The sequence below is a fragment of the Styela clava genome, chromosome 14, assembly GCF_964204865.1.
Source record: "Styela clava chromosome 14, kaStyClav1.hap1.2, whole genome shotgun sequence".
Classification (NCBI taxonomy): Eukaryota; Metazoa; Chordata; class Ascidiacea; order Stolidobranchia; family Styelidae; genus Styela; species Styela clava.
This window is the reverse complement of record NC_135263.1, coordinates 17,808,829-17,834,562: the sequence shown is the minus strand read 5'-3', so window position 1 is coordinate 17,834,562 and position 25,734 is coordinate 17,808,829. Positions and strand designations below refer to the sequence as shown.

Sequence of the window (25,734 nt, the reverse complement as noted above, 5' to 3'; positions counted from 1 at the left end):
AATTTATATCCCCAATTGCTGATGGAGAAAGATCTATAATCGAGAGTTTAATACGGCTTCTGTGACATTAAAAACAATTACTGTTTTACGTTTTTATATATTTGTAACTTTTTGAATAACGCAAAAAAATTCGTTGACTGACTACTAGCGTATTGAATATTGAAGGATTTTTATTGTAACATTCGTTTAACGATGCTTTTAAGCCTAACTTTGGGCATATCAGCTACCTGATGTCATTCGCCGAGCGAATTTTGTTTAGGTGACATTGCCATCTCGTATTTACCATCCTGTAGCCATTTTTCCTATTTAGGAACTACGTGTTTTCACAGTTAGCTGTTACAGCATGAAATAATGTACAAATAATTCTACGTAAACTATCCATGAAATTCATTCCATAAACTATCCATGAAAAGATATTACAGTCAGATCTTCAGGTTGTAAAGAATATTATACAACAGCAACAGCAAGTGATTGAATATCTTTATTGTAGCCGTGGTTGAACACCGCTGGTTGTCAATATAGATTTTGCACAGGCTTTTATACACTCTGTGAACGGTAAATTATGCTCTATTAGGGGATAATGGGACTTGGATACGTATTATAAAAGATTCTATACGACATAAGTCAATTGTTTCTGTTATGTAGTTTATATGAAGTCATAGGCCAGATTACATTATTAAAATCGTCGTCCGATAACAATTAAAACTGGAATTTCGAACTAATATTGCCAGAAGACAAATTAGGTTGTTTATAACGATGCGATTGTTACTACCTGGGTAATATATTACGTCGAAATGTTTATAACAAATTAGAAGAAGTTCTGAACCAATTTCAAGGGTTCCGAACATTACTATAAAGATGTGGTCTGAAAAACGAATATTCCCTACAGATCTGTCAAATTTAAACCCGTACTTCATACTTTTGAATTAATAAAAATAAACAACACAATGTCATTCAAACTTTACAATATTCAAATAGTTTCGCACAAGCGTGATTGGTTTAATTAATTACCGATTTCCAGATGTAGATACTTATGTTAAAAGTTTATTCCATTTATGCTAAGTGGAGCTCTCATACAAACATTGACTTTTATAAAATAATGCAATAGGGAAACAACATATAAAAAAAAGACAAAAATTATAGAGATATGGCAACTACCATTGACAAAATCAAAAAATCAGGCACTTGCTAAATTTGCCACATTCCTACCAGTGACAGTTCTTCTTGTTTAGGATAATAAAAATACCAAATTCAGTCATACAAAATATGTATATTTGGATTTTCGGCTTTAAAGCAATCAAAAACATCGGGAAATGGTTTTTTACAAAGTGCCTGAAATTTCACAAGTGCCTGATTTCAGTATTTTGTACTTGGGGTTGCCAGATTTTATCATTCCTATTCAATTTCAAATAAATCTAAAAAGTACGATGGTTATCTATATGTTGTCAAATAATATTGCTCATTGTAAAAACGCTAAAATTGTTGTAGAACTAGGAATTTATTTTAAAAAGCAACGATTGGTAAGTTCTGACTCAAATAATTTAGAAAAATTGTTGTGAAAATATATGGCAACTGTTATCGAAAAAAAATGAAAAATCAGGCATTTGCGAAATTTGACCCCTCATCACCAGTCCCAATCGTTCTTGTTTTTTACCAAAAAGACGTCATTTCAATCATAAAAAAGAGTGTATATTTTAGTTTTCTGCTTCAAACTAAGTAAAAATATCGAGAAATAGGTTTTTACGAAGTGCCTGAAATTTCACAAGTGCCTTGTTTTAGTATTTTGTGCTTGAGGTTGCCAGATTTTATTATTCATATTCAATTTCAAATAAATCCAGAAAGTACGATGGTTGACCATATGTTGTCAAATGGTATTGCTCATTGCAATATTAAAAACGCTCAAATTTTTGTAGAACAATGAATTCGCGTTAGAAAGCAAAGTATAGTAAGTGCTGACACAAATAATTTAAGAAAATAATTGCGAAAAAATATGGCAACTGTCACCGAGAAAAATGAAAAATCAGGCACTTGCGAAATATGACACGTCTCCATCAGTCACAAACGGTATTGTATTTTACCAAAATGTTGTAAATTCAACCATACAAAGTGTATATAATTAATTTTCTGCTTCAGAGTAATCAGATACATTGTAAAATAGGTTTTGACCAAGTGCCTGAAATTTCACAAGTGCCTGATTTCTATATTTTGTAATCAATGTTGCCACATTTTACTATTGAAAAATTATTTATACCCTAATAAATTGAAAATAATATTGTTTTATTGCAACATAGGGATGCAAAAAATTATTGAAAGTCTAATTATCTTGTCAGTTAAATTGGAAACCCCAATGACGTACGGTAAACATAAAAAATATCAAAGTGCCTGAATTCGCAAGTGCCTGGTTTTAGGGAGACCCCTGAATTGGTACGGTTGTTGTTTGTTTAAGTTATGTAACGTACGGGAATAACGGGTACCGTACCGTACGGTACCTACAGTACAAGTCGAGTTTTGGATATTTTTATTTCAAACGAACACTAGACTACTAAATCTGTTTATTTTCACCCAGCTTCAGTGCTAATTTTGTAACTGGCATCCACACTGTCATTGTGACAGCGAAGTCCGACAGATAGATAGATAGATAGATAGATAGAAGTTTATTCATCATCCAGTCATTAGCCAATAAATCAAACACAAACAACAACATACGATAGGTAAAAGAAGAATAAATCGACTAACAACGGAATTGATAGGAGGTTGGAAGGACCATACGGTCACTAAATCGAAACAACTCTCCTGGCATAAAAAAGGTTGACAGATTACATTTTATATTATACCAATTATAAAACATTTTAACTTGTTGTAACTAACAATTGAGCAACAAGAGTAATGTGACACATATTGAGACGAATTTAAAATAGAAGCGGCAAGAAAAAGCGTTTAGTTTTATATCACACAAAATAAAAACGTACAAGTACGACAGTACCGGTACACAGTACCGGTACATAGGCCTACTGTGCGGTAGGCCTATGCATAAATGAAACTGCATGGCTCAGTTCCTATATCTGTGATAAATTATGATGTAACCAATGTTAATTATGTAATTGAAAGCTATACAAATTACAATTCCCCCCACTTTAGTAAGTCCGGTTTGTTGTGACTATTATCAGGAAGCATTCTCAGTTACCATTATGATGTCATACAGGAGGTTCCTATGTTTAATTAATGCTTGTTTTACTCCATCAGTGATTTATAAACTTTAGCCATAGCTCTATTGCTGTTGATAGGAAAAGCAATATGGAATTGTTACCTGCTCAAATGGCAGTCAAATTCCTTTTCCTTCTTATCATATTGCTTGAAGTTTCTGTCTTGATATTTGGAAAAACAAAACAAGATCATTTAGACGAAAAGGTTCAACAACTTTCGACATGGAGTAATAGAAGAGCAGTAATCCACATGACCTCTGACAAGTTTGTAACTTACGTTAAAAATAAGCCGAGAAATTATTCCATGATTGTTTTATTTACCGCATTGAGTCCACAAAGAGGTTGTGCTGTATGTAAAGACGCTAGTGAAGAATATAATATTGTCGCCAACTCCTACCGATTCTCACCCTCGTATTCCAACAAATTATTTTTCTCTGTTGTGGATTTTGATGATGGTTCTGATATTTTTCAAATGATGAAGTTGAACACCGCACCTGTGTTTATGCATTTTCCCGCTAAAACAAAAAGAAAACCGGCAGACACTTACGATATACAAAGATTAGGATACCAAGCTGAAAATTTAGCTAAATGGATTGCAGAACGTTCTGAAGTAAACATCAGGATCTTCCGTCCACCAAACTATACAGGAACAGTTGTCCTTGTTCTTCTCTTTTCTCTCGCTGGTGGATTGCTTTACATGAAAAGAAACAGTCTTGAATTTCTATACAATAAAACCATGTGGGGTGTATTATCCATGGTTATTGTTTTAGGGATGACTTCTGGCCAAATGTGGAATCACATAAGGGGACCACCATATGCCCACAGGAATCCACAGACTGGAGCAATGCACTACATACATGGTAGCAGTCAAGGCCAGTTTGTTGCAGAAACTCACATTATTATGGGAATTAATGCAGCCATCGCTGTTGGTTTTATAATTTTAAATGAAGCTGCAAAAACGAAGATGGATATTTCCAAGCGGAGAATGATCGCGATGGCAGGACTTGGAATGGTCGTCTTCTTCTTTAGTCTTTTACTATCAATATTTCGACAAAAATATCAAGGTTACCCTTACAGTTTTTTGATAAGATAAAGCAATTACATTTGTTTATAATCGATGATATAAAGTGTTTGGGAAATATAGTCAAATCTTCATTGTTTAGACAAATTCATATTTGATAAAATTGTAACTGCAAAGCTTTTTTGACAGAGCTGTGTTAAGTCACTTATTTGTTCCTGTCTACCTAATATGGATGTAAAGAAAAGTTCTTAATGTCATGTAAAAATATGTAATCAACATAATTATAATCACTAATTCGGAATTCATAAACACGAATTGATGTCTATCATCTGTTCAGATAGAGATGAATAAAAAAATGGTTACTCTGTGAACCACACAGACATTCTTGTTTCTAAGGAAAACCAAAGTTTGGTATTAACTTGTTCTTGCTCATAGCCTTCCGTGTAACAAGACTCTTTTAAATAACCCATGTATTCTTTTTGTGTGTGATTTCAAAGAAAGTATAGAAATGAGTGGAAAGAAAAATTTTTCTTATGATTTAATATGTGGTTGACTTTTTCAGCAGCATTGTATTGAACTTGTATTATTTAATCTTTGCCCATTCGCATTTGAATGCGGTCAATTTTAGAACATGTGATCATGAATAATAGGTAGTTACTTAGATATCATGGTGGCTGCTTCGTACATTGTTAGCCTAAATAAAAACCCTGCATTATCAGGGATGATGGGTCAATTTATAGTAAATTTGAACATTTGCATATAATGTGTATTCTGCACCACAGCAAAATATTGTATAATGTATGAGATGCTGAAGAAATGTTGACTTGCATTTTAGCTAAAATTGTGTGGCTCAATTGTCCTTATATTTATTGGTATTCATTGAGTACCTTGAAGGTTGGCTTGGTAACAAGCTGTAGAAATCAAACAATAACTCGGATATATTTTGTTTTTCAACATATTGACATATAGAGATGACACAATGTACCCAAGAAGATATAAAGTTCTCTTAGATGGTATTGCAAATGATTGCATTTTGTGGTTTGATAAGGCTATGTCGATTCATTAATAATGTATTTACTCCAGCGTGAAAGTTTACCATGTTTAGGGGGTTGTAGTGAGTTTTTTTTTTACTTGAAAAATTGTGGTTAATGTTATTTGCCTTAATAAACCATCTATACCAAATAAAATGGTTCTCAAATTGTCCTTTATTCGTGGATGCTTGATATTCTTCAAATGTGCCTCAAGCATTGTAACCTTATAAAACTGTGTTCTAATTACTGCATTTTATTAAACCACTCCCTGATAATTATCCTATTGTGAGCGTTTCATGTTTTCACTTCACTAATTTGGTTCCATTTCATAATGAAAATATTCAAATTTTCACTTTTTAATTATGTTTGAAGATGGATATATCTCCTCAAGATTCCCCACAACAAAAGTTCTATTCTGTGGCCACACTGTACACATATTATCAGTGATCACAATCATTTTGAATTTCTTATTTGGCTTTATTCAGAAACATGTATTTACTATTTATTTTTCACTGATATTAGGCGAGTCATTTTTCTAATTTATTTCATTTGAATCATGCTACTGTTCAGAACACCTAAATCATTACTGTTTCAAGATTAAATGTACATGAACTTGAATTTTGTTTTTAGAATCTTCAATGTATCATAGTCTTGAGCTGCGTATTACAGAAGATTGAGAATATACTATTTCATATGTATTCAGTCGAGGTTATCTGGGTAGGGCTTTGCAGCGGTCTTTTTGTTTTTAATTTGAAGATGCAAATTTTTTCACTAAGACAGGTACGGACCACCGTGAATGGAATGATATCGATGAGATATTTCGTGAATACCCATTAAATGAAAAATGCTTTAAGTACCGTTTCAAGTGCCCGAACAGTTGGCAATAGCGATTCTTTCCCCCGGGATATTTGAGCGCATAGGTTGATGCAGTGACATCAATGTAAATTAAATCCGCTTTGGTGCGGTTATATCAAGCCATTCTGCATTGTATTCTAGTTAGCATGTGATAGTAGTATAAATGTACAACAGTGCGTTTAACCAAACTAACACTTCCTTTTGGCCCGGCGCTGGTGGCGCCTGACGGCAACTGTATGTGTGATCAGTGACAGTGAATGACAGAATTTTCAAAAAGAAAAACACATGGTTATCAAATGTTAATTTCCGGTGTATTGTAGTGCGTTTTTTGTTATCCCAACTTCCCGTAGTTTAAAGAACAATCGATGGTAGAAACACGTCATTATTATTCCGCGATTTCATGGTTCGGGCTTCTAGGATTTACTCAATATTATTTTACAATTACATCAAATTGTTGGTAAAATGTGTGGCTCACCTACATAAGAAAAGAATTACGTCAAGAAATGAACGAAGTTTGTACACGAATATTGCGTCCTACTTGATGATGTTTAACCAAACTAACACTTCCTTTTGGCCCGGCGCTGGTGGCGCCTGACGGCAACTGTATGTGTGATCAGTGACAGTGAATGACAGAATTTTCAAAAAGAAAAACACATGGTTATCAAATGTTAATTTCCGGTGTATTGTAGTGCGTTTTTTGTTATCCCAACTTCCCGTAGTTTAAAGAACAATCGATGGTAGAAACACGTCATTATTATTCCGCGATTTCATGGTTCGGGCTTCTAGGATTTACTCAATATTATTTTACAATTACATCAAATTGTTGGTAAAATGTGTGGCTCACCTACATAAGAAAAGAATTACGTCAAGAAATGAACGAAGTTTGTACACGAATATTGCGTCCTACTTGATGATGCAAAACCATTTCTTTCCAATAATTGAGCTCAGCGCTACATTAACATCAACTACATTTACGTGACATTTGTTATCTATGGCAGTTGAAAAATGCATGTATGCTTATACTTTTCTTATTGATAAAGATAAAAACGTGTTAACCAATCAATGGCCACTTGACCTCAAGGCCGACACTTAACACTGTTTTATGGCTGGTGGATTGGTATTAAAAAAGGGGTAAAATGGTGTCGTGTTCCTTCTATTGTTGTATTATACCACATCCTTAAACTTCTTGTTTTCAAATTTAAGGTATTAGCAATTATACTTGTGCGTAGGAGTTGGATTCTTGTTTTCAAATTTAAGGTATTAGCAATTATACTTGTGCGTAGGAGTTGGAAAATGTCAGCCCCATTACGACATCACGAAGTACATCCCTGGTTTGTGGTCCTTCAGTATTGTAGGGTCTAACGCGGCTACACAAGTCACAATGAAGCCCTTTAGAGTTTTCCACTCATTATCAATTTCAGTCAAAAACATCTCTGCAAGCTATTCAGGGAAGTTGCGTCTTAGTCGAAAAGTTCTTAACGAGGCACCAGCAGTCAACTATGTGAAACTGAAAACGTCATAATATGAAGTCGTTTTTTTAATATTTGATGTCTCAACGTAACCATTACTATGTAGGATTAGTTCGCATATCGATGAATTTTTTTATTGGGAAATCGAATCTATTCATACATTTGTACTTTACCGAACCGTAGCAGAGAATCGCTTCGCCCGTGTGGTGACTTGATATAATCATCGTGCATCTTTTAATGCCGGCTCAAATAAGGAAGGACGCCTTTTTTAGTCGAAGAAAGTGATCCCTTACCTTTTAAATTTAATTATTATCAAAATGTATACCAGAATTCTAAGCTTTTCAACTAATTCTCAGCTTTGTTATCTTAAACTTTACAAATCTCTATTTATAAACCGAAAGACTCCCTTCTTTTGAATATTTGTAATTACGTTTCCTTGCGTGACAGCGGTGTTTACTTTAGTATTTTACAGATTGCTAAAATTCAATTGTATATTCAATACCTTCAATATACAGTTTCAATATATATGCGAAGCAAGTTAATTTATAATATTATAGTATACGTATAGTATTCGGCACATTTAATATAAAGGCATATTAACATAAGGTATTAATTAAGAATTAAGTTGACGAATTTGAGTATTTCAGTAAGAAATTTTTTTTTTTCGTTTTATATTAAAAACAGAACTTTTTTTGGTTTCAGGTAGGACATTGCCTTAAACGCGTAGGCCTATTCTTATATACTTTAAAGATGTTTTTCCACCTCAGTGGACACTTGCTGAGTAAAATAACCCTTGTTTATTTGATGCCTGATGCGGTAATTATGTACTTTTTCTAATGTAGTGAAATAGTGCTTAAAGACTGAGGAAATAAGGTTATTTTTATACCGTGTGGCGCAAAATTATCAGAGAGAAAACTCACGTCGCACTTATACGAAAAAAATTCTGCTTTTGAATAAAACTCCGTTTTGTGATCGTTAATGTTCACTTACTGGCGTTACGTTTTTTAAGTTTGTAACATGTAGGCCTAAGCCCTAATAAATAAAGGTCATGTTAACTATTCTTCCTCATTTGTGTCTGAGTTTCCTTTGTAATACTGAAAAAATCACTCATGTTCGCTAAACTCGATGCAGCAGATAGAGAAACAGCTTACAAAATTAAAACGAGTTGTGCCTACCTCTCTTGTTACGTAAAAGATATGCCCCCCCCCCCCCCCCCCTTTGCAACCGCTGTTATAACTAATTGGTATGTCGCGGACCGGATGAATTCATTTGGAGGACTCTATCCGGCCCACGGGAATTTGTTTTTGTCATCTGACGTATTATCGGTTTTTATAATGCTAATCATGAAATTCTATTTACCGTAATATACTTGAACAATCAATAAAATGTTGTATTTCTTTATTCGGCAATGCAATGATATTCAAGACAATTAGCCGGCCTCATTGTAACTCCGTTGACTCCGACAACAACTCGGCGGGCACGCTCCCTTCCCTCTCTATTCATTTTCTGACTGTTCGCAAGACCGCAAGCTCTGGTCGATTCATCTTCATGTTTTTCAAGTTTATAGTAGCCTAATAGATTAATATTTTTATTCCGGCGCTGATCGTTTGTAGTCTGTGTAAATGAAAATGGGCGATAGTGGTGATGAATTTGACCATCAACGCCGAGAAAAGTTCCGCAGGGAAAGGAGCGATATTTATGAACGTCGCGGTGAAAGAGACTGGAGTCGTGAAAGGTGAATGTTTTTGCATGTTTTAATTTTAATCTTCCGATCGTTTGGAACGAGAAATCATGCCTGCAATCAGAGATTCAGGCCTGCAAATCAGAAACTCGGGCATCATGAAATCTGTCTATTCAATTATCTATGGTACCGGTAACTTCAGAACTTGCTCAGCATTCAGATATTGCCTGATATTGTCCCTGTTAGTTAACAGTTAAAGGTAGGGTGGTGTAGCCAGTCAGCGGACGGTTGCATTAAAACCGCTATAAAACAAAAATCAATATTTCTAACCCGTTAATTTTTTCATCGTAGGTGCATTGGCCTTTATTCTACTCGATAAACCTCGAATTAACTTTTTACGACCAGGGGTCAAAGCTATACAAACCACCAAAGTACAACACTCGGAAAACGTATTTCAAGCCTTGAACATTGTTTCTGCTGCATCGAGACTAGAGCATACAGGCATAGGCAGCCATGCGTGAAAAAATTTGGCTTCTAATTGCATTTCTGGGGTTTAGTATAGTTCAGTACCACAAGTACTTCCAGTGGGCGTAGCATAACGATTTTTGCATATGTTATTCCTAACCCTCACCTGACTATGCCATCCAAAAATTACGTCACTACGATGTCACCATCACGTCATAGGGATTGCCAAAGTATAATTACGATCGCCCGAAATGGCATCTGCGCCGCCGATAAGAACCTGCTAAAGCCGGCTATCTCTCTCCTATCGTGATCGTTGCGACGAGAAAACGAGAGAAATAGCTTGCTCGATTTCGGGTTATCGTCTGCGCGTTTTGTACGACCATCCGCATTCTTCGGTGAGCCTTATTACGCCACTGTGACATCAGAATGACGTAATTTTTCGGTGACGTAGTCAGGTGGGGGTTAGGATTGACCTATGCAAAAATTGTTGAGCCAGGCCAACTAAAAGTGGATGTGGTACTAAACTATACCAGACCCCATTTCTGACCGTCATATATTTCAAGAACACGGTCATTTCTAACAAAACTCGTCAAATTATATACAAAGCACCGCATCACAGCAATCAAACAGACAAAAACACGGTGGTCGCAAATTGATCGACAAAGATATTATCGACGTATTGGAAATGCGCACCTCCCTATTCCCCCTCCTTTAAATGTAGAAACGCGAAAATTTAAAGATGGTTAAAAGAAACAAACCTCTACCCCCTTGCCAAGTTTCATCTTTTGATCTCTTATATTTGTATGGATCTTCAAGTTTTTTTAATGGGACGATGGGTAGTTGGCGACATGAAAAAATGGTCCTTTTTTTTTCTCCGGTCTGGTTTTCGGTCGTAATTTTTTTGTTTGTGGCCGCATTTTAGTGTAATTTCGAAGAGCTATGAGGGACGAGTGGACGATAACGCTTAAGAAATATCGTCGCGGCTCATTAATTTTTTTGGCATTAATTAGATCGATGAAGTTGATGGCACAAAGTGGGTAAGCCACCCTATTTGTGCATTCATCTTACAGGCTAAAAAATATTGCTACCATTCACTAGATTTAGTTAGGAATATTTTATCAATAAAATTTACTGATTTCTATTTACAGGCCGAGGGGTTGGAATGCCAGTGGACCAGATATGAAAAGATCTACAATGCACCCGCCGATGCCAAGTGATCCAATGCAGAGACGTAGACCTGAATTTTCTGGGCAACCTCCTCATGATATTAAGAGGAGATTTAGCCCTGGCCGAGAAGAAGAAATGAGAGCAAGAAAAAGAATGAGGTTCTGTCCTTTGGAATTATTAACTTTCTCGAATAAAATTGGTTTAAAATTGTATTTATTGATATTAAAGCAATTGGTCTGAACAGAAAAAGCGAATTTGCATTGGATTTGTTGCAAATTTGCTAAAACAAATTTACTGTAGCATAATTTATGTCCAATCTCAACTTTGAACGTCTGTCGAATCAATCAAGATGTATTTTTAGGGTCTCGTGTAGTTTCGTATCTTAAGTACTTCTAATAGGCGTAGCATAACGATTCTTGCACATGTCAATCCTAACTCCCATCTGGCCGAGTCATCCAAAAATTACGTCACTACGACGTCACAATCATGTCATAGAGCTTGCCAAGGTATACCTACGATTGCCCGAAATGGCATCTACGTTGACGATGAAGAACTCACTAACCACAGCGATCTCTATCATATCGGGATCGCTGTGTTAAGAAAAGGAGAGGAATAGCTTGCTTGATTTCGGGTGATCCTCTGTGCCTTTTGGATGACAGTTCATATAGTTGTAAGGGCCTTATTACTTCACTGTGATATCATAGTGACATAGTTTTTGGACGATGCAGGTGGGGGTTAGGTTTGACATATGCAAAAATTGTAAAAAAGTACATAATAAGGTACAAAACTACACTAAACTCTGTTCCTGCATGTAATATTACAATCTACACTTGTATTGAAATTATTAATAATTTACTATGAATTATTGAGTTATTGTACAAAATATATTATTTGTATCCTTTTCTTTTAGGCATTCATATAACTGCTTGTCACCCTGGGTTTCATTTTACTTTGCATATTTTAAATTAATGTATTATGAATCATGTCACAATTTTTATTAAGGAATGTCTTCTGATGATACAACAGCTTTTTGCTTACAGCAAATATTTTCTGACTATCTCATATGCTAAATTGCCGAATCACAAATAAAATACAGTTTTAATCAAGATTCTTTGTGTCAAACTCTGTAGTAATATTTATTTTCATGAAGCTCATACTACATTTTTCTACAGAGGATTTGAACCGGGATATGGTGGAGGTTGGAGTTCGACACCTGGTTGGGAACCGGGACGACCTGGCTTTCGACCTCCTGATGAATGGGGTCAAGGTGACAGAAAAGGTCCGCATTCCGATGTAGATAAATTAGGTCAAAGAATGTTGACTTTCAAGCAATGGCTCGGTTCACAGGTACATTATATGCTCTATTTTCCATTCAGATCATTTCAGGTCTTGTCATTACTACAAGAAAACTGAAGCAGAGAAGTCTATCCTATGTAGAGGTTTTTGCTTTTTTACAAAATCTATTGAATCAAGATTCTTCGCTTTGTGGAACCTGCTCGCCCTTCGCTTTTTCTCTAATATTGTTAGTTTAAATTGTTTAACTTAATCTATTAATATCTCTCACAGCAATAAAACATGTATTATTGTCAGTACACAGTGCTTGCTTGTTTCTATTTGTTCTGTTTCTACTTTTTGGCAAGGAATCTGGGCTTTGTTTGGGAATATGTTCCAAGAATGTTATTCAAAAATTGTTTTTAGTTTTTAAAAATTGAGTTTCAGAAAGATAAGGTTTTCATCTGATTTTCAGCCTGATGATATAACTGATGAGGAAGCAATAAGAAATTATACAGAATATAAAATTAATTTCAAAAGACAACAACTGCAACAGTTTTTCATTGCACACAAGGAAGAGGAATGGTAAATATTTTTAATAATTTTCATATTAAATAAAATGTTTTTTTTCCACCTCTGTACTCCCAGATTTTTTTTTTTTAATGTTCTGAGGCTATCGTATGAATATTATGATAATATATCTCCATTGGGTGCTTCTGGAGTATGCGAACCGAGATGGTGGACACCGGAACGTAGTATGTGTACCAGGTTAGGGTCAGGCCATAATTTTAGTCCAATTTTCCTTATTTTAGGTCTATTATGAGTTCGGGGACTAAGCAAGTGACTCCTGAAGTATTTGTACCTGAAATTATGGCCTAACCCTAACCTGGTACACATACTACATTTCGGTGTCTGCCATCTTGGTACGCATACTTCCAAGAGTACCCTCCAATAATACATCTTACATTGCAAAACTATGCTTGCAAAACCATGGCCAATTGATACAGCGAAGTATAACACACTATAAGACTGATTCTTGTTGTAAAATTGATGTAATCTTGCATCTGACTGAACTATACCCCCAAATCTATTTAATTCAATGCTTCTTCCTTTCTAATTTTTCAAATTCTTTTTTCACTTTCAATAATATAACAGATTTTTGTCAACAGGTTCTTAAGAAACATACGAAGATATCTGAAATACTTTAGATAGGGTTTCAGTAATCTGTTGGCTGTGTTAGGATCTTGTTTACCTGTTTCTAATGTGACAAAATAGAAAGTTCTAGTTTTGAATATACATATGTTAGTAAGATTAGAAAAGTGAGTGAATTAGACAGTTATATTTGGAAGCTGAATGATATCAGAGCTACATGATTATGTGACGATGGGTAAGTTGGCATTCATGAAGCAAAATCACATGATTTTTTTACTAAACTTTGCTCAAAGCAAGCTTCCATATTTGTATTTGGTATAGTAACGCAGTTTAATTTAATAAGTCTTATGTAGCCATGTTTTTGTTCCGGTATTCATTTACAGTTTTTGTACATTTTTGAGTATAGTGAATATATTAAACTTTATCTTTAACTTTTTCTGATCTGGCTCGGAGCTGAAATAAAGTGCAGTTGGGATTTAATTATTGATGCTCACAAATCCCCGTTTTTCAATTGCGTCATTTTTATACTATTTTTTTAGCATTGTACTACATTGCTAAAAAATTATAATAATCGATTAATATTTCCTAGGTTTAAAGAAAAATATCATCCCGAGGAATCAACTAAAAGAGAAGAAGAACACCAGAAAGCAGTCAAGTGGAGAGCTGAAATTTTCAACACTTTGGTTGAAAAAGGTTTTTTGAAAGATCTTTGTTTGGATTTGTTGAACGAAGAAAAAATTGTCAAAATGTTGGATTCTGGTATGAAGGATTCTAGATTAAAAAGTTTAAATTCTAATGAAATGTAGTTTTTTGCGCAAATTGAAAGTTAATGCAATTTGAAAAAATAATTTGGATTAATTAAGATAATATGATATAGAATAAATAACTCTTTAGTGTAGACTACAACTTTTATATTTTGTAACAAAATAGTTAGCTAATGAGAAGACAAGCCGGGATTCACCTGGTATGAATCTCCACGGATACAGAGGGTTCTGCCAACAATATTGTGCAGAGAAAATTGTTCCAAAAGTGCCAGTTGATTTTGAGCACTGTGCATCTCGTAGTGCGAAGGTTACCACGAGGCTGATAATTGAAAAATGTTCACTGAAATTCCTAAAGCTTCCTCAGTTTTTGGACTATCGAGACGAAAGACAGCTCGTTCGAAAGAGTATTTTCTTCCGCAGAGGGTAGCGTTCTTCGAATTTTAATCTCAGACTTGGTTGCCGATAAATAAAAAAAAGCATATGACAAAGATATACAGTGTTTCATGTAATAACAATTTTAATGAAATCATAATGGTAATGTTGAAATTTTTACTCTAGCTGTTATATTTATGGAGGACGGTTCTGATGAAGATTTGAAAGTTTTAGAACGAAGTGGGGAAGACAATCAAGGTGATGAAAATAGTAGATCTGCCGATCAACATAAAAATGACGAGAAACCTGTTGAAGATGGACAGAAGGGTGATACCGAAAGTAAACCTGAAGAACTAAAGGTAAACAGAGTAAGAAGCTCGTAGCTTGCTGTCTACAGGCCTAATTCGTTATATCACTGGCCTGCTATCACTTGGACTTCTCATGGAATATCTCAGGAATATGAAAATATTATCGTCTTACTCAATATGTTTAGTTATCTATCCATTTATTTCAGTGGTTCTCAATCAGTGGGCTATATCTCATAAAGAGGGCGTAGACAATTTTTTTGGGGGGCGTGAAGCTGATTAAAAAAATATTTGTTAGATTTGATCTTGCCTGCCTTATTTGTTTTTAAAACATTTCATTTATTTCATTACATTTTCAACAAGTTTTTTGAATAAAACATTCTGTTATTTGTAGCTTATTGTTAGCCAATTATTTATGAGCAAATATTAAAAAGGGGCATGGCTTGAAAAGTTTGAGAGTCACTGATTAACTTCGTTTGACTTTTTTTTGTTGTTGTATATGTCCGTGTTTACCTCAGGGACTATTTAAAAAATTCCATTTTTTCACAGGTTGATTTTCTAACAGAGGAACAACAAGAGTTGAAAAAACAAGCAGAACTTTATAAGCAATTGGTTAATAAAGATGAAGACCCCGCTGAAACAAAAGAAGGAGAAGTAACAATTATATTTTTTCAAACACTGTTTATTCTGTCTTCCTCGCAACATTTACATCTTCATCATCCATTTTATGTCAGACCAAAAGCAAAGACAAGAAGAAAAAGAAAAGAGGACGTGGGTACAGAGGATATGATGAAGAAGGATCTGATTCTGGTGATAGTAGTGGAAGTAGTAGCAGTAGTGACAGTAGTGATAATGAAGATGACAAAGAAAAAAAAGAGAAAACCGAGGAAAGTGAAAAGAAAGGTGAGTGCTGAGGAAAGAATTTCTCTGAAAATCTGATTTTAGACTATCTGATGGAATTTATGGTTTTTCCACCTTACGTTACAGCACAATTTGATTTACCTCCCATATGAAGACAATTCTGTAAAATTTTAGAATACTAGTTTTTTGAAAGCAACCTTTTTAGCATAAAGTACTATGCATGGCATCATTTTTAAATTGATCTTACTCCAGATATTAGTCTTCTTTATATATCTTAAAGGTCATTGTTGTAAAATACTTTTCCAATTTTGGTCATACGACGAAATGCTACAGAAATAGATTTGTGTTAGTAAGCAGCAGGGCTCTTGAATTGCATATAGTTCAGTTATTGAATATGACAATTTTTTTTTAGAAGAAGCAGATCAAGCTTCAGCGCCAGTGGAGGAAAAAAAAACGGTTGAAGAGGTATGGCCTATCTATATTGTATTAAAACAGCTGTTAATGAAAGACATAGTCATGACTAACATGTAAATTGAGCTTCCATTTTTAAGGATATTTTGTTTTATTTTAAGGCGGAAATCAAGCCGAGAGCACTGCATCAAACATATTCCATCTTCATGAGAAATCTTCCTCCTAGTGTTACTCGTAACGATATCATAAATCTTTGCAAAAAGTTCACAGGATTTATTCGTGTCGCATTTTCACAACCATTGGAAGATCATAAGTAAGTTTTGAAAAGAGGTTTTACTAATGAGAATTGTTACATAATATCTCTCAATTTGATTAATTATGACTTTTCCACCATTCAAGTCTGTCCTTCATGTATTTCCATACCCACGAGATTAATATAAGTAATTGGCAACCTATTTCGAACTGGTTTAATTTGTATGTTTATTTTTTAGTCGTTTCATCCGTCGATGTTGGGTGACGTTCGATCGTAATGTCAACATTAAGGATATTTGTTGGAACTTGAATAACATAAGGGTGAGAAAATTTTTCTTTTTGAAAGTATGTATGTTCTATTTACCATGCCGTCTTTCGTTTTATGTTTGGATTACCTAATGTCACTATCTGTCTTATGTTTATTTTCTTCTCAGAATTTTAAAACATCCAATGCAATTCTGTCATTTTGTTAAATTTTATGAAACTTCAATTCGTAGGATTTGTTTAAGAGTAGACTACATGGGGTTAAAATGCAAGAAAGATTTCCTAAGCCATCTCGGAAAAAATGCAAAATTTTTGCCTAAGCTTTAAATTTTTGACTTCGTTAACTCATTTTAGATGATAGCTTGCCATAGTTTCCTGTATATTATATTTTAAACATGAAATATATTACCTTTTCATATATTTCAGCTTCGTGAACTTGAACTAAACCCTGTAGTAAACAGGGATCTGGCTCGACGTGTACGACCAATTTCAGGAATATCACAACATAAATCATGTGCTAAAGCTGACTTGAAAACTGTTGCTAGACTCATTATGCATCTCGATAAGAAGATGAAATTATGGGAAAATAAGGTTTTGAATGTTTTGTATATTTTTGATTTACAATCATAATTAGCCTAGAATTTGTATAGACATGCCAGAGCATAGGTGGGCAAGGTTTTTGGATCAGGGACTAAACGTTTTACCCACCTAGATTGACGGGCCATGTAAGTGTGACGTAAAAAGTTACATTTTATGAACAGAATGACAAGAATGCGTAAACTATGAACAAAAAGGGACATTAAGATAGCATTATGGGATGACGTGAGAAGCACGCCGTCGAATCGAGTGAGCGAGATAATGTATGGTTTCGTTAACGTCCCCATAACATGAGTCTGTGACAACCTGAAATACAACTTACACAGACTACAATCTTAATCTAACAAGTCGATTGCACCATGCATATTTCAATGACAACAACTATGTAGTGCATGAAGAATTGGCATAAATTTGATGGCAGCATCAGGCGGGCCAGATTGATTCATCCAACGGGACGGATTTGATCCGTGGGCAGTAGTTTGCCCTTGTCAGTGCTAGGGACTTCTTTTATAATGCTTTTATAATTTATCATATCAATAGTCTAACGTTACACCCAATAGTTCGAACGACTGTTGTTTTTGTCGTACTATATCACTGTTAACTTGTTTTCATCAGGATGAACAAATTGGAGGTGAAGAAAAGGGATCTATGGCGACTGATTCATCAGGTTTGTTTATAATTTTAACCTGAAATTTCAGATTAGTGGTTACATTTGACATCTCTGATACACAGGTTAAACTTCCATGTTGTTCTCATGCGACCACTTACTATTTTACTATCAGTATTCATTTCACTTTCTATTGAGGACACAAGATTGTTTGGAGGAAAAAACATTGAAAAATTCACACCTAAATTTGTCAAAATAGATACTTGAACTCAGGTGATAATTTCTACATACCGGTATGTTTTTCAGGACTTGGCAATCCATGGTTGATAAATATATCTGAATTTCTCGTTGATGAAAGTAGTGCGGAGGAGGATGAGTTATTGGGAGATGGAAATATGAAGCAACAGCAACGTGAAGAAGGTGAAGCCAATGATTCGGGTCCAGGATTTGTTACTTTGCAAAGAGATGAAAAATTAATCAAGGTATAATTTTTATATGTTCTGCTGATTTCCCTATCAGAATTATAAAAAATGTTGAGAAATAGGTACTCTCATAGTATGTGTACCAGGTTAGGATTAGGCCATAATTTTATTCCTATTTTCCTTATTTTAGTTCTATTACGAGTTCGGAGACTGTCTGTGTTAGCCAAGTGAATACACCCCATGCCCATAGTAATCAGTCCCTGTATACAACTTGATGTAAAGTAGTCGAACAAAATTGGACTGGTTTCATCAAAGCATTCGTACGTGTGGACAATTTACCCAATTAAAGTTCCCTATCAATGAATTATTATATATTCTCGTTAGAGCAGTCATTGAATTCTATTTTCTCAGCAGAATATATAATATCAGTTGGCGAATCATGTATGAGAACATATTTGCATCCAATTCATTATCGCATACCCAACGACCCAATCCCTGATTATGGTACCAGCGTACCACAAATTATTTTTATTTTTTGCCATCTGCAGCAATTGGACAAACTCTTGTACTACTTGAGAATAGTTCACTCAGTGGATTACTATAACGCGAGTCAATATCCCAATGAAGATGAGATGCCTAATCGGTGTGGGATTATACATGCTCGAGGTCCAACTCCACCCAACAAGCTAACAATAGATGATATTGCCGAGTTTCAGAAGAGATTCAATGAAAAATTGATTCCCATTCTAGATTTCAAAGATAAATTAACGCAAGAGGAAGCAGCCAAGCTTGGTATGTGTTTAAATCAATGGTAAACAGGTTATTGATATCTGTATATCATAATTAAATGTGTTTGAATTTTATGTTAAATCATGGGCGCTCCAGAAGTGTGTGTACCAATATGGAGGTAACTAATTTTGTTCGCCTATTTTACATAAATTGTGTAAAGGGGCTGAAACCTATAGCCTAATCCTAACCTGGTACACACACTGCGGGAGTACCAAATAATGTATATCCTGTAATGTGAACTTGTTGATTTATGCTAACTGCATGTTCGAATTCAGATATCCATAAATAAATCGACTTTACATTGGTTTATTCCTTTATTTTGCATTTAGGTTTCAAAGATGAGGCTTCTGAAGTTGAAAAATTTGTCAACGCAAATACTCAAGAGCTAGGAAAAGATAAATGGTTATGTCCATTGAGTGGGAAGAAATTCAAGGCAAGGAGTGTTTTACAAATTTTTAATTTTTTAATTTTATTCAAGTCAATTTATTTGAATACTCTCACTCTCATATTGAGATTTTTTTATGGAAAAAAGATTTAACGAGTTCTAAATGTGATTCTAATTTGATGTTGTAATATGTGCTTTCTCTTGCAGGGCCCAGATTATGTACGAAAGCATATTTTCAACAAACATGCTGAAAAGGTGGATAGTGTGAAAAATGAAGTTGCTTATTACAACAATTATTTGATGGACCCATTCAGACCTGGGCCCCCAGAGGGGCAAAAATTGCCCGCTACTTTTGGCCATGGCCCAGGGGCACCACCGGCTGGTGGGTATGGAGGATATGGTGCTCGTCCACCCATGCATGCTGACCCAGGTATTCGTTTGAACATTGAGATTTTAATAGCCACCATCAAACTTTACTAGTTATTGTGGTGGTATTGTGCGAAAATTTAATTAATGTCCAAATTGGAAAGTTCCTGGAAATTTTCAATAACTTTTTGTGTATAGGCTGTGATTCAGTCTTCAGTGGAAGGAATTTTTCTTATTTCTATTGGTTCTTTATTCCATAGCGTTTTAATTACACGACTGATTTTCTCTTCTGCCTTCAATTTTTAATGTTTGGCTGCCCTTCCAATTGACCAAAAACAGCCAGATTTTGGCAATAAGTGTTTGATTCCCGTTCAATTGGCGGGATTTGCTATGGGTGTTTGTATCGAATCAAAAGTCTTTTGCTTCAAGTTTTAACATCTTACCTTGATCTCCCTAACCGACATTATTTGGTTTTAGGTCGGCAGTTTTCCACGCCACAATTTCATCATAGACCACCACCTGTGGCTTATGGAAATGGGAGAACTTATCCACCAAAACAAAGAGACATGCGACCAAGGTGAGAAAGTTTTAGAGATGTTGATCTTCGTTGTTTTTTCAGTTTCAAAGCATTATTTGAGCGAGCAAATTCAAATCCTTAGCACGGAACAAATTTGCCATATGTCGAATTACATTAATTAAACCCGATTGATTCTTATGTTATAAAATGATTTATTTTTGAAACAGGGAGCCATATGCTGGTCGACCAATCGTAGAATACAGAGATCTTGATGCACCTGATGACGCTGATTTGTTTTAAAAACATGTGAACGGGTTTCACCACTAAATCTTGTAAACTTAGTATGAATGATGGTGTACTTCCTGAATCGTTTTGTATGTTTTCAATTGAATTAGAATAAAGAAAATGGTTGTCTTGATTGTACTGTATATATATCTATATATGCGTACCTGCTATCTTATCCAGGGGGTTTACTTCAGATTTAGGTGGCCAATCTTTATAACTTGACTGCCCATTACACGACTCTGTGATTACGGTTTATATGCGAGGCAATGCCGAGTTGGACGTCCTAGGATTTCGATTTTTACACAGGATACTGTGACTCGTCCAGGCCACAGAAAAGGACTACGAATTATGCGTATTAGAACGAGTTTCACTAGTTTGTTGGTTAGCCGACGAGGCCGTATTGGAATCATTTAAATTCCCAGCAAAGTTCAGTCTGTTCTAAACGCTTTCGACCTACTGGGTACCGACAATACTAGAAATAGCCTCATCTCGGGCTACCAGTGGGCAGAGACCTTATATAAATTTTGAGAGTAACTGAAATGGGCTTCATGTTTTTAGTGGACCCTGATTGGTATTGTTGCTCAGTGGTCCGTTCACCCTGACGTGTCTTGCTGGACACAAAAGGGTTTGAGGTACAAAAAAACTGGCCTTCGTATCATGCCGTGACAGACCATCATTTCCGTAAACGTATTACATTGTTTTAGCTTCAGAATAGTTCGAGGTCGACGATCTATATTTCGTTTGCGCAAAAAATAAGTAAGTATTAGATGGTGCGCGCAATTCAAACATGCCATGTACGAAAATGTTACAAGAATTCACTATAAATGCAATGCAATCAATGGCCACAACCAGCATATACAGTAAAACTCTCCAGTTGGTTATGAAGACTTGGCTTTTGGGCATTACTCAAATCACCTCATGAAACGTTATAGAGTGACCAAAGTGACTATAACAAACCGACTCGAAGTCAATTTTCTAAAATCATTCGTATCAGTTAAGTATTCTTATATCTACAGAAAACTTTCCGGCAACATGGTCGTGCAGGGAAGGCAACTCTGCCTTGGGCCATACTTGAATCAGATAAAAATTGTTTTTGTTTCGCGTTTTTATAATGAAATAGAAATACCGCGCTAGCGTTTTATTTCAAAAACATTACACCAGCGGCGCTACATGGTTAATGGGCTACGACAGACGAAACAACCGAGTGACATGCTCTCGTTTCTCACGAACGTATATATATCGTGACGTCATGGAAAAATTATCCAATGAAAGCGTCGTATAGCGAAGACGTTTGATTGGTTGAATATTGACCAACCGATCGTCTACAAAATTCCTTGATAAGTTGGTTTGTTTTAAAGACCGTTTCAGCGGAACAATTAGAATTACTGACGCGGATGGTTCGCGTGGGTGAAGTTGGCGCTTTTGGGTCAGATTGTGTGTAGTTGATACTGTATTATGCCTATGTGATGTAATAATCGCTGGCAGTAAAAAGCCTGTCCGTATGTTGCAAGAGTGGATATGTTAAATTAAAAGTTATATGCGCTATTAATTCCCTTATTATTGAGTCCCATAGGCAGATAGGTCTGTCAGTTGTTTTATTCCGAACCTTGATTGTCAGATTGCTGGATTGTGGAATTTTCATAATAAAAAAACCTCTTCAGCTTTATGCTGATGTGTTGTACTGTTAGCCTCCTGATTCTGTTATTACAGAATTATCTTGACGTCTTCTAACCAGCAACCCTCAGACCCTGGCTTTGAAGAATTGAACTTTACTTGTATGACAGTATGAATTTACAGATTTAACGTTAACCATAGTCTGATAGTGAAGTGTTGTAATATTCCAATTGATTTAATTTTAACAGAAATCCTATTGTGTATCTATAAACTTAGCTATCCCGATTGTAAACTTCTACTAAAAAATGGCTCGTACAAAGCAAACTGCAAGAAAGTCAACTGGTGGAAAGGCTCCAAGAAAGCAATTGGCTACCAAAGCTGCGAGGAAGAGTGCCCCATCAACTGGAGGAGTAAAAAAGCCTCATAGATACAGGCCTGGAACAGTCGCTCTCAGGGAGATTCGAAGGTATCAGAAGTCAACGGAGTTGCTCATCCGCAAACTGCCATTCCAACGTTTGGTACGTGAAATTGCACAAGACTTCAAAACAGACTTGAGGTTTCAAAGTGCAGCCATTGGAGCGCTCCAGGTTTGTTACTTTTGTACTGAACTGTTTTATTCTGTTTTTAACCAGTAACTTGTGACTAGTTAATTTGACTGGGAAGACTGTACACTGTTCTACATTTACAAACTTAATAAAACCCAAATTAACCATGTTATATTTCTTTACAGGAAGCAAGCGAAGCGTACTTAGTCGGCCTTTTTGAAGACACAAACCTCTGCGCAATTCATGCCAAGCGTGTGACAATTATGCCCAAAGACATTCAATTGGCCCGTAGAATACGTGGAGAGAGAGCATAACCCTTTTATATAATTGAAAGCCGCAACATCGAAGCAGACTGATGGCACAACACTTCTGTGTTTTATGCCACTGGCAGATATAGAGCCAGCTTTGTGATTTAACTGCTTTTCAGGGTCGCTTTATTAGTCTTTTCTGCTTTGAGCAGATTGGAAAATTCTCAGTCGTTTATTTCCTTAGTGCAGTAGCCAATAATAATAATAAACCATAAGACATTTATTCTCTTGCTGATATCGGTCCCTGCATATTTATTATTGTAGATTCTGACACATTTTTTTACATGTGTCTTGCCCGTGTTTATCTATTGCTTTCTTTCTCTGAACAAAATTTGTCTTGCATATTGTAAACATGAAATTTTCCAAACTAATTCTTTCTCATTATAATAGCCAGTACTGGATTAAAATATTTTTTTGTAAAAGCCGAATGTGTTTCTGAATCTATGAGTTTTTATATAGGGTTGAAATCTGTGGAAATACTGATTTAGTGAGAGTATTCTTGAATATGGTACTTCTGTTTGGTAATAAGCATTCCAGCGCTTTGATGTAGTGCCGTTTTGTCAATTTATACTAGACGAGTTTTGGGGTGTAATCTTAACAGAAATGCTTTTTATTTCGCTGTTTACTTTTCATTTTATTGTTGCTTATTTCTCTGTTGATTGGTCTTTCGTATATTGTGCCTGTCAGTTCATCTTTCTTTATTTTCCATGCTAATGGTTTAGTTTTGGAATCTAACACATTGGACAAACTGTTAGGCAGCACTACTTGTATTTGTGTTGTAACATTTGTCATGGTTATGTGTTGCGGAATTCTGTGTGAGTTCTGAATGTTAATAGGCATTTCAATTTATCTTGTAATGCTTTTTTGGAGCTGAATTCCTGTGTCGCATGTCTCACCATGATTTTAATCAGTTATTGAATATACATTTTTAATAAGCTGTTTGCAGTATGTTTAGGGCGGCACATTTTGTCAAGGTATATCATTTAGGTGTACAGAAATCTATGGAGTAGAGAGGTTTGTTGATATCGAAGATGTGGGACTTAAACAGCTGGTGTATGAAAAGCGACTTGTGATTTAGAGTGCTTTTTATGTGAACTTATTTCTATAGCGATTTCTGGTTTCAACCGTATACTTGCATTAGTTTTGAAAATGTGTTATTTACGTTGTCAACTGTGTATCTTCGTTCAGACTGCTGGAAATGGCTACCATTGCTCCAGCTGTAGAAGACCACTTTTGTCTAACAGCCGTAGGCAAAATATTTCACAATGATTTCTGGGCACTGGTGTCACAGTCTCTCAACTGCGAAACTATACTTCTTACCGCCGACCTGTTAGCTGAAGAGATGTTCTGCGCATCAGATAGATATGTGGAGGCTGAGTCGATTGCCCATAGGGTTGCCAACTGAAAAGTTTCAATAAAGGACATAGATTACCGTCATCATTTATTTTGTGACTTGCAGAAAGGAGCAATATGAAACAATGAAATAAAAATTATATACGAGGTAAAAAGATATATTAGAACAATCTTCATGTGTTTTTTATTTAACATTGACCCAAACAATGTTAATCAAATTGTTAATTCTTTGGCTTTTTGTGCCGGACCAAAGTGAAAATTAAAAAGAATAATTAAAAGCTTGCAAATACATAAATGGAGGCGATTTGTTAAGAACGGAACAATATCGAACACAGTACTCTTAACTATCGGGCAAAACGACGTTGGAAAGAATAAAGGACAATTAGCATCTTCTCTAACTGCTAAAAACGACAAGGACCGAAACACTTAATTAAAGGATTGTCCTCTGAAATAAAGGACGGTTGGCAACCCTAATTGCCCAGGATATTTTGAAATTATTGCTATCATTAAATCGCGTTTGGTGGTCATCGCCCTGGACATGCTCTATGACCTTCCGGTGGATATTATCTGCAATTTACTCGTATACGCTGACGACACAACTCATTTCATCATTGCTGTCATGATATTAGGTCCAATTAACAGCACTCTTTGTAACAAGGGAAATTGATTTGAGTTTCCGATGTGAGGAAGAGGATCGATAGTGCATCTCTCCGGACCGAAACCATATTCTTTCCTCAGCTCCGAACGAATCATTCAAATTTTGCACGGATTCAACTTGGAATGAACATTATCACGTCTGCCATCCCAAATGTGTCAATAAAGTTCTTTTAAGTCGTTTATACTTGCTCCACGAGTCGCTCTCGAATTGTATAAATCGTACGCCCTTCCTTGGAGTATTGCTGTCATATTTAAGCTGGTTCTCCAGTAAAGATGAGTCTGACATCTGTGTTTAACCTGATGGACTGAATTTGAAAAAATAGCAAGTATTGTATTTGGGGGGGGAATGGGGTACATATGCCCCCGGGCGCCAAGGTACAGGGGCGCCAAAATGGGGCTTGCAAAAATTTCACAACAAAGTTATAAAAACGGTCACAAGCAAGATCGCACCGGCGGTAGACATCTAGTCTTAGTACATGGCAAACTGCACACTTGATCAGACCACTTACGTCACCGCCGACGTCATCAGGCACATAGCTCGCGCACGGTCAGATTTTCATGGCCAATTTCGTAATTACATGGCCAAAAAATCTGGCCGGGAAACAAAGCAAAAATTGATTTGGTAACGTTAGGAAACAAAATGCATCGGGTTAATTACGTGGTTCTGTATCGTTGAGTTCTTGCCTGCGCACTCCGATGTAACTTGATATTAGTTCTGTGCTGGAGACAAAAGGCAACGGCGAA

The 25,734-nt window shown here is 35.6% G+C and overlaps 3 protein-coding genes across 3 annotated transcripts; all 3 read left to right on the top strand.

The window, feature by feature from the left end:
• Positions 1 to 3,086: 3,086 nt before the first annotated feature.
• On the top strand, positions 3,087 to 5,939 carry LOC120341053 (dolichyl-diphosphooligosaccharide--protein glycosyltransferase subunit TUSC3-like). Its single transcript, XM_039409483.2, has one exon. The coding sequence runs from the start codon at positions 3,295 to 3,297 to the stop codon at positions 4,294 to 4,296; it is 1,002 nt and encodes a 333-aa protein (XP_039265417.1). The 5' UTR covers positions 3,087 to 3,294; the 3' UTR covers positions 4,297 to 5,939.
• Positions 5,940 to 9,092: 3,153 nt separating this feature from the next.
• Positions 9,093 to 20,656, top strand: LOC120341017 (serrate RNA effector molecule homolog). Its single transcript, XM_078119889.1, has 19 exons — positions 9,093 to 9,314; positions 10,874 to 11,050; positions 12,065 to 12,239; positions 12,640 to 12,749; positions 13,906 to 14,075; positions 14,639 to 14,811; positions 15,307 to 15,411; positions 15,492 to 15,660; positions 16,031 to 16,083; positions 16,191 to 16,342; positions 16,521 to 16,602; positions 16,972 to 17,136; positions 17,758 to 17,809; positions 18,056 to 18,231; positions 18,720 to 18,963; positions 19,290 to 19,393; positions 19,553 to 19,775; positions 20,189 to 20,288; positions 20,456 to 20,656. The coding sequence occupies exons 1-19, from the start codon at positions 9,202 to 9,204 to the stop codon at positions 20,526 to 20,528; spliced, it is 2,616 nt and encodes an 871-aa protein (XP_077976015.1). The 5' UTR covers positions 9,093 to 9,201; the 3' UTR covers positions 20,529 to 20,656.
• Positions 20,657 to 22,373: 1,717 nt separating this feature from the next.
• On the top strand, positions 22,374 to 23,915 carry LOC120340431 (histone H3.3A). The gene is made up of 2 exons (XM_039408685.2): positions 22,374 to 22,714; positions 22,858 to 23,915. The coding sequence occupies exons 1-2, from the start codon at positions 22,433 to 22,435 to the stop codon at positions 22,984 to 22,986; spliced, it is 411 nt and encodes a 136-aa protein (XP_039264619.1). The 5' UTR covers positions 22,374 to 22,432; the 3' UTR covers positions 22,987 to 23,915.
• Positions 23,916 to 25,734: the final 1,819 nt, after the last annotated feature.

Coding starts and splice junctions, on each gene's coding strand:
- LOC120341053 (XM_039409483.2), top strand. CDS start 3,295: ATGGAATTGTTACCTGCTCAAATGGCAGTCAAATTCCTTTTCCTTCTT.
- LOC120341017 (XM_078119889.1), top strand. CDS start 9,202: ATGAAAATGGGCGATAGTGGTGATGAATTTGACCATCAACGCCGAGAA. Junction 17,137..17,757: donor TGAAATTATGGGAAAATAAG/GTTTTGAATGTT, acceptor TGTTTTCATCAG/GATGAACAAATTGGAGGTGA. Junction 18,964..19,289: donor AGAGGAAGCAGCCAAGCTTG/GTATGTGTTTAA, acceptor TTTTGCATTTAG/GTTTCAAAGATGAGGCTTCT.
- LOC120340431 (XM_039408685.2), top strand. CDS start 22,433: ATGGCTCGTACAAAGCAAACTGCAAGAAAGTCAACTGGTGGAAAGGCT. Junction 22,715..22,857: donor CAGCCATTGGAGCGCTCCAG/GTTTGTTACTTT, acceptor ATTTCTTTACAG/GAAGCAAGCGAAGCGTACTT.